Source organism: Mytilus edulis, chromosome 11 (assembly GCF_963676685.1).
Source record: "Mytilus edulis chromosome 11, xbMytEdul2.2, whole genome shotgun sequence".
NCBI lineage: Eukaryota > Metazoa > Mollusca > Bivalvia > Mytilida > Mytilidae > Mytilus > Mytilus edulis.
In genome coordinates, this window is record NC_092354.1 from 79,800,579 (window position 1) to 79,809,696 (window position 9,118).

At 30.0% G+C, this 9,118-nt stretch overlaps 1 protein-coding gene across 41 annotated transcripts in view; it reads left to right on the top strand.

Annotated features, from left to right (window-relative positions):
* Window positions 1–8,725, top strand: part of LOC139496371 (phosphatidylinositol 4-phosphate 5-kinase type-1 alpha-like) — a 40,170-nt gene extending 31,445 nt beyond the window's left edge. For 17 of the 41 annotated variants that reach the window (XM_071284907.1, XM_071284915.1, XM_071284921.1 and 14 more), the window contains one exon: window positions 7,214–8,725. In XM_071284907.1, the coding sequence (XP_071141008.1) occupies window positions 7,214–7,225 (12 nt within the window). In that variant the 3' untranslated portion in view covers window positions 7,226–8,725. Of the gene's footprint in view, window positions 1–116; window positions 170–1,455; window positions 1,642–4,161; window positions 4,178–7,213 lie in introns of those variants that run through there. The other 24 variants (XM_071284905.1, XM_071284913.1, XM_071284919.1 and 21 more) reach the window with 10 other exon arrangements.
* Window positions 8,726–9,118: the final 393 nt, after the last annotated feature.

A 9,118-nucleotide genomic window follows, 5' to 3' on the forward strand; every position in this document is an offset into this window, starting at 1 on the left:
AACGTCTTATGAAAAAGTGAAATTCTTGTTAAATATTGACAGAGAATACAGTGTTTATATCCATCTAATGATAAGTTAAACCAATATCATGCAGTCAATGTATTATCAAATTCTAGGGAATATTATCACTTATAGGCAGAACAGACATTAAGATTACACTTGTTCAGACGTAAGTCATATGTTCAGTTGTTAAGTCACATGTTCACTTGTTTGTTTGTTTGTAGAGTTTCTTATTGTTATATCTGGGGACATTTTAACAACTTATTAAAAAGGATGTCATGAATGATTGTGAAGAGTTAAAACTTTGGAAGTTAAGTTTATTAAGTAACTGTGATAAGTTGGTGGTATTTGATTATCAGTTGAACAATTATTTGAATATCTTATTTAGATCCATCCTGAATATGCATTAAATGGTATCCTCTGGTTACTGACCAAACAACAATCAATCAATATTTCCCTAGTTTTTTTACGCCCAGTTACTTTTTATGCCCCATCTACAATAGTAGAGGGGCATTATGTTTTCTGGTCTGTGCGTCTGTCCGTTCGTTCGTCCGTCCGTTCGTCCATCTGTCCCACTTCAGGTTAAAGTTTTTGGTCAAGGTAGTTTTTAATGAAGTTGAAGTCCAATCGACTTCAAACTTGGTACACATGTTCCCTATGATATGGTCTTTCTAATTTAAATGCCAAATTAGAGTTTTTATCCCAATTTCACGGTTTCACTGAACATGGAAAATGATAGTGCGAGTGGGGCATTCGTGTACTGAGGACACATTCTTGTTTAAAAATACTCAAAAAATGCTTTTAGCAGTTTTCCTGAAACCTTGGTGAATTGTTTATATCTATTAATGCAAGCTGCCTTTCAATTTTTATGACTTTCAGATTTTAAGTTTACGAGTTGTTGGGTTTCATTTATTAAAAAAAGGGGGATTTTCCAGCTTTCTGATAGTAACTCAAAAATGCTTTCAGCAGTTTTCATGAAACTTTGATAAATTGTTTATATCTTTTTTTGTAAGCTCCCATTTGATTTTTACAAATTTTACGTTTCAGACATCATGATTATGGAAATTTATGCATTAAAATTGTGCGATTTTCAATTTTGTTGATGATATCCTTAAGGTACTGTTCATTTGTAAAGATTTTAGTATTAATTTTCCTACAGAGATGACATGAATGTGATCAGGTCAGTGGTATTTGATGGCCATTTACAAAATTAACTGTGTCATCATATAATCTGCATAGATTTGATAATTTTCATTTCATGCTCAAGTATAACAGGCTATAATTCCTATAACATTGTATGAATAAAGGCAACAGTAGCATATCACTGTTTGAAAGTCATAAATCGATTGAGAGAAATCAAATCCTGGTTACAAACTAAAGCTGAGGGAAACACATCAACTATAAGTTACTGTATACACATATTTACATGTATACAAACTATTTCTGATTTGATAGGAAGAAAATACAGATGTATTGGAGGTATTATGTGAACACCTGATTCAATGCTTCTGTTCTGTTTCAAATGTTCTTCTCTTATTGTCTATGTTTCGAGTTTTCTGTCCTTGAGTTGAGCACTTCTAGCCAATGGTTGATTCTTGCTGTAAATCTTATTCTATCTGACCAAAGTATGTCTATCTTAAATCTTTTCTTAGAGAGGAATGCATTCTTTTTTCTTGCCAACTGAAATGATTCTTTGCTAGCTGTCATGTTTATGATTGATCATTAATTAGATAAAGGAAGATGTGTTTGACTAAAGCACTTGGATGATGACACTGTTGCCTATTACTGATATTATACATTGATGATTTCCAGTAGACAGATCACTGTTTCATGATTTTCTGATTTGTGCATATCTTGGTCTTAATTTTTGTTTAAAAAAAAGAAGTTGAAAACTGCATTTTTAAACTGGAAAATATTTGAAAGGAGAAAATTTAAATCTATCTTTGCTCCACTTCCAAGTATATGACACCTCTTCAACATTGTTTTATTATTTTCAATAGGAAGAGTTATCATTTTATTGGGCAGTGAAAGAAAAAAAAGCATTGTAATTGAAATATGTTTGTATTTGTGAAGAAATAAGTTTGTGATTCAGTGTGCATGGAAACTAAGGATTAATAAATTCCCTTATTGTACCATGTCTGTTGCAAACACAAATCAGATTTTCAATTTAAGTTTGACCCTGAACAATGCATATCACCCAGTTAATATCACGTTTATAGGAATGCTCTGTTTTTAAGAATGGTAGCATTTCAATGAATAGGTCATAAAAATATATAGCTTCCTTACAAATTAGAATATAACACAATTTCTGGAAAACCAAATTGATATATGTATACTTTAATCAGATTTTTCATGTATTATTTATATGCATGTGTTAATCTGTTCTTTTGTTCTTTGTGTTGAGAGTATTATGATATGTATGCAAAATCAAGTCAGATAATTTAAGCATGAAGACAGCATAATTAATTAGAAGTAACCTAAGTTAAAGCATGCGTTGAAACTTGGTTAATGAATACAGCAAATTACAGAGGACTAGATGATGAGATATTTAGATTTAACCCTATGCTGGATCATTACATTTAGAAAAATAATATAGCAATATGATGACCTATGCAACCACTGAAATCGTGTAGAAAATTGATATTACAGAAGAAACTTTAAAGTGTATATACATTTAAATAGTCATCGACTACTTAATACAAATTTTAAAAAATAAAGATTTTAAAGACTTCTTTATATTACTATCAAAGTTTTGTTATTTAGAACCTGGATATTTGAATTGACATCTAATTGTCAGATAAAAAAGATTTTAGATAGTGATATTTGGAAAGAAATTAATTCTTGTATCTCTTTATCTATAGATTTACTACTAAAGTATTTGATATTACAGTACATGCAATTATTTGTCATAAGTATATTATTAGATCACAGGATGAACATTTTGTATGCCAGACACTTGTTTTGTCTAATAAGGACTCATCATTGCTGCTCAAATTCAAAAGGTTGAAAAGCAAAACATGGCAGCAATTCATAACACATTTATAAGCATGATCTTTAGCTCACCTTGCCCAAAGAGCCAAGTGAGCTTCTTCATCACTTGGTCATATATGACACCGTTTGTTAAATTTTACAAAAATCTTCTAAGCTGAAACTCTTGGGCCAAATTTAAACAAACTTGGGGAGGATCATCATTGAGATATTTTGTTTTTAAAAATGTGTCCGATGATCCCGCCCCTATCCAAGATGGCTGACATGGCTTAAAATTGAACATAGAGATAAAATGCAAGATTTTTCTATAATTTTGAAACCATGAATAAATAAAGTCTGAGAAGGGTGGAAATGTTCAGAATGTAGAGCTCTACCTATTGAATGTAAAGGTTGATGTAAGCCACTTTAGGTAACTTTAGCTAGCAAAAATGAGTAAACACGTCCTGTATATTCATCTATAAATGGCCCATATTTTACAAAAATTGAAACCATCCAAATTTATGGCAAAAGAATAAACTTGATAAAATAAAGCATAATTTATCAAAGACAGCAACCATAATGATATTTCATTTACTCACACTATTATTATGACATTTGAACTTTCATCATGTTCATATTGCGTAATAAGTATATTAAGCATAATATAGGGTTATTGCTAAATATTGGGGAATATTGTGCCGAGTAGAATTTTATATTACACGTGCTTGTGAGTTCAATATGTATTCTACGAGGGACAATATTCCCTAATATTTATGCAATAACCCTTTTATTGTATAGCAATATAATATTTGAAAGTAAAGATTGGTTTAAACTAAGATTTTGTCGTTGATGACGTCATGAATTTTGATATTTATTGCACTAGTGCAATATTAGAATTTATCGCACGCTAACTTTTGGTTACTTTCTGTGGGAAATATTATATTGCTATGCAATAATAAGAATTATTAAACATATTGGACAATACTTTATGCCACATTAATCACCAACACCCAACACCAACCAGTCTTAATACTTTTCTCTTACTCCTGTAATTTGTTGTGACTTTTCTGAACCATTTAACCTGTTTTAGCATGAACTAAGATATCTTAACATCTATAATTCATGTAGTTTGCTGTATATTAATTATATAAAGTAACATTGAGATCTAACCAAATGTTTTGTATTTATTTACAGCTGTAGTGAGGTAACTTTAGCTTCATTGGTTGTGGGTAAAAATGATAATACAACTAGCTGTTGACATGGTAATACTGTCATGTGACAAGTCATGTGACATAAGATACTGGTGACCTGAAATACAGTTGTAGGGATAAATGTTGACGTGAAATGTTTTAGGGGAAACACTTAATAAGTCAGGTGACCTGAACTACTAATTTAAGGTTATGTGATATGTTATGCTTACATAATATGAGGCAGGCATTTCCTGTGAATGGGGACGAAGTTTGTTTAAATTATTTTTTTTGTATTTTAATTATTTGTTAAAAAAAAGATACGGAAATACCGTAACGTTTCCGATTTTGGTTCTGTTGTTAGGGATTTTACTTGTGACGTTATTTAAGTTATGACGTCATGTTCAATGTAAACAAAGAAACGCAATGCATCAGGTATGCCTAACGTTCATTCATACCAAAGACAAAGAATGATTAAAAATGAAATATTGGTATTGTGTTCCTTGAGTTCCTATATTTTACTAGACTAATCAAAGTCTCACGACAACAAGACCGGAAGAAGGAAGTAGAGTTTTGTGTTCTGCGCAGATCCGGAAATTAAAAAACACGACAAAAAAAATTGAACGATTTTGAGTTCATTAGTACAATGAAAAATTCGGGAAATTTTCCCGATTTTTTTTTTTTTTTTTTTTTTTTTTTTTGAATTTTCTACTGTAATAGGGGACTTCGTCCCCATATTAAACAGGTGATCTGGCTTAAGTCACTGTCATGAGAGACAAAGAATTTAGTCATATTTATAATAGTTTTATTTTGGAATCTGTGGACTAATAATCAACCCCTCTTTAAAATTACACTGATTATCTTTAACAATCTCCCAATTTTTTTACCTATTTTGTTATGTTTTAACTGTGAGAGTATTGAAGTCACAGCTAGTTGTAACCATGACAACCAAGTTATGGATCTTTTAACAGCTAGTCGTAATTCTATTAATGTAGTTATTGCCAGTTGTAACCACTAACAACCACATGTTTAGTAACCATAACAATTACAGTATTATTCCAGATGTTGTTATCAATGGATATTTTTGAATGAAACCCCAACATTTCTGTTGTAAGGCCTTTAAATGTTCTTACACAATTTACCTCTGTTAACCCGGGACAATGATATGTTACCATGACAATGAAGGTCTATATTGTTAGGTTTTTTTTATTTTATTGTTTTACCATGATGTCAGTGGTGTAATTTATTGTTGTTTTCTTCTAATTTATTAACCTTTTTAAATGGTGTTATATGTATGTTTTATTGTCAAATAGAATGATAAGGTACTATTTGAATATTGTTAAGATAAGATTATCTGCAATTTACTACCAATTAGGTGATATCCCTCCATGAAAACAGTTACTCTGATTTCATTTCATAAAGTTTGTTTCTCTTTCTAAAATCAAGTCAAGGGTAGCAATTTGGTTGTCTTAAGAATCTAAGTGTACTCCCTATGTCCTGGCTTGTAGGCAATGAGGTCACTTAGGTTTACCTTTGTTCCACTATCTGATGTTATGAAACTCGATTACGATGCAGATTTTTATTTCCGTCAAACACTGATTCTGTTCAAAATTTGGGTGTTGTCACGGTAACTGTTTATGAGTTATGTCCCTTTATGAATAGAAACAATGACTGCTTAATTTGATATTTCCACAATCAATGAAATGTTTTGAAACTTGTAGACAATGTTAAACCACCAAACAAAGATCAATTTTAATTTCGGTGGTGTCACTTTCACGCTTTTAAATTGACTATTGCTTAATTGCAGTCAATGGCATCTCTCAGATTGACACACTTTTCTTTTATTCTTATAAAAATCATCGAAGATACCAGTCTATTAATTTTTTAAATCAGACACGTATTTCATCTTTATACAGTGATATATGACTGAACAAAGAGACTCATATCAAAATTCTTTAGGCCAAATCAGGGGGAATGTAGACTTCTTTAAAAGTTAAAGTTTGTTTAAAAAGAGGTAGCATAGAACAATTTCATCAAACTGTTACAATTTTATGCTGACTTATAATAATTATATTCGTTAATTGAATAGTGGCCTTTTAATGCAATTTTACTAACATTTTTTACAATTAGTTAGCATGTACCACATATAGCCAATTATAATAATATTTCACATACTATAACAATTTTATTCTTTTTTTTTTGTGTATCAAGGGATCAGAATAAAATATTTTGTAGGATTTAAGTATACAAAATATAAGTTTCTTGTGGCATCAATTCCCCAGTATATTTTGTTTGTATTTGTATTATCTGATTTTCAAGAGTTTTTATCGTTTCAAAAACAAACATCATATTGTCATTTGGTTTCTGTTTGAAGGTGTCATCATTCGCAGTCTTACCACATCTTCTTTTTTTTTGTGACAATTTAGTATAGATTTATCTTTTATTAACTTCCATGTTCTGACTAAATTTGATACATTGGTATAAGTATGTCATTTAGTTAGTCCTTTAGATTAAATTATTCCTCATTATTTGGCAATTTTTCTATTGAAGAAATTTTAGAATAATTTTTATAAAGTATTAACCTCTTTCAAATAGTCACCCAAAATTCGCTTATAAATAATAATATCCCCTTTTCAACTAAAGTGAACAAAGTTTTTAATTTGTTTGTGGGTGTTCAATACTGTCCAAGATGCCCAATTAAGTGTTATATTAACATTGTCTGTAAGATGAACTCATCATAGATACCAGGACTAAATTTTGTATATTCACCAGACGCGCATTTCATCTACAAAAGACTCATCAGTGATGCTCGAATCTAAAAAAGTTAAAAAGGCCAAATAAAGTACGAAGTTGAAGAGTATTAAGGAGAGACATCATGTAGAGGGATGGGGTTGAGAAGATTATGTTTTATTAAATTTTATGAAAAGAGTCATTTCAATTGACAAATTTAGTTGATAACAATATAATTTTGATACTGGAAGCTTTAAAAGTACGAATATGTTTGTTTTTTTATGTATACACTTTTTTTTATAAATAATACCCTTTTCTCTCTTTTTCAGACACATTTGTAGCATAAGGAAAACTTCCAGATGTAAAAACTGTGATTGAAATATTCCCATGATGCAATACAATAGACTCATCCATTGATCATCCACTTCCTGTTATCCCATAATTCATCTCTGTGAATAGAGCATCCCAAGAAGGAACAAATTTATTATTATTTATTTATTTTTACTGTCAGTTATACTGGTATTTTAGATCAATTTTATGTCATTTATTTATTTTAAATACAGTCATTGTCTTACTGTGTAATACAAATAACTATTTTGAAAACAGAAGGAGATTGAACATTTATACAACAACTTGTCGAAACATTCCTTATATAAAACTTTTGTGGTCATTTAATGCATTGAATGACTTAATTGAAGGAAGGAATTTTTCAAATGTACAACTTTTAAATTTTTAAAATTTAGTGCAGATTCATTTTTGATATAAAGAAAATTAAGCTGATATCAGTATTTTGTCCAGTTGCATTACATACGTGTTCTTTCCAATTATTAATTAGCATTTTTATATCTATAGAAGAAAAAATTATCTCCAACAGTAGTTACATATTCATAACCACAACAAGATTATATGGGCTGAAAGATAACCTTTCTGCATCTCAGAAACTCACAACCTGCATAATGTAATCTAGCCATGGGAAAAGGGAAATAATCTGTGTACTACAACCAAATTGTGATAACAAATTGTAGTTCCCTGTGTAAGGTACCCACTGATAAATAATTGGGGGTCCTTAGTGTATGATAAACAACTAAGAAAGAATGTAACTTGTATTAAAATAAACATGTTTTGATATAAGAAAGAGATTGCCTGTATAACTGAAATATCTTCTGATTGAAGGAAGTAACTTCTCTTAAGTAAAACATAATATGATATAAAATGTGAGGCACTGTGTGTTTTGTTAATAGTGTTGCATGCGGAAAGTTCCTGTATATCATGTAATAAGGATATGAAATTTAAACTGAAAGAGATCATTCTAAAGTCGAAAAATGTTATTAAATGGACAGTAAGATCTGAATTCATTAAAAAGTTAAATATCTTATCAGTTATTCAGGCCATTTTATCAACTTCTGATTTTGTGCATTTTTGAAAACAAATTTATTTTTATGTTTATAGATAACAACTCAATCTTTGCATTTCAAAATCTTTTTAATTTATTTCTTTAAAATAATGCCCATGAAATGCTTGCTATGAATGTCCCTTTAAAAAATACCAATACACATAGCAAGAACAGTGTAGTGCTGTTTCACTTGGAATTTCTTCAAAGCGAACACTTCATGTATATTCACTTATAATGCATGTTATCATCATTACTAGGTAACAATTATCATGTGAACACTATGTTATAGAATATGTAGGATCAGATAATTATAATGTCACATAATTGATTCCACTCAATTGAACTTTGAACTATTTGAATAATCACATGATAGTCATGTGATTGATATGAAAGTGTAGACATCTATTGTAAATTAAATCATTGTAAAATTAAAATATTTTCTTACATACTATTTGTTTTAACTTTATTCGGGTTAAGATATCTGTAGGTTTTTGGGGTTCACAAGACTATAGAAGGTTAAGATATCTGTAGGTTGTTTGGGTACACAAGACTATAGACGGTTAAGATATCTGTAGGTTTTTTTGGGTACACAAGACTATAGAAGGTTAAGATATCTGTAGGTTTTTGGGGTACACAAGAGTATAGAAGGTTAAGATATTTCGGTTTTTTGGGTACACAAGACTATAGAAGGTTAAGATATCTGTAGGTTTTTTGGGTACACAAGAGTATAGAAGGTTAAGATATCTGTAGGTTTTTGGGTACACAATATATAAAAAAGAAGATGTGGTATGATTGCCAATGAGACAACTATCAACAAAAGACCAAAATGACACAGACATTA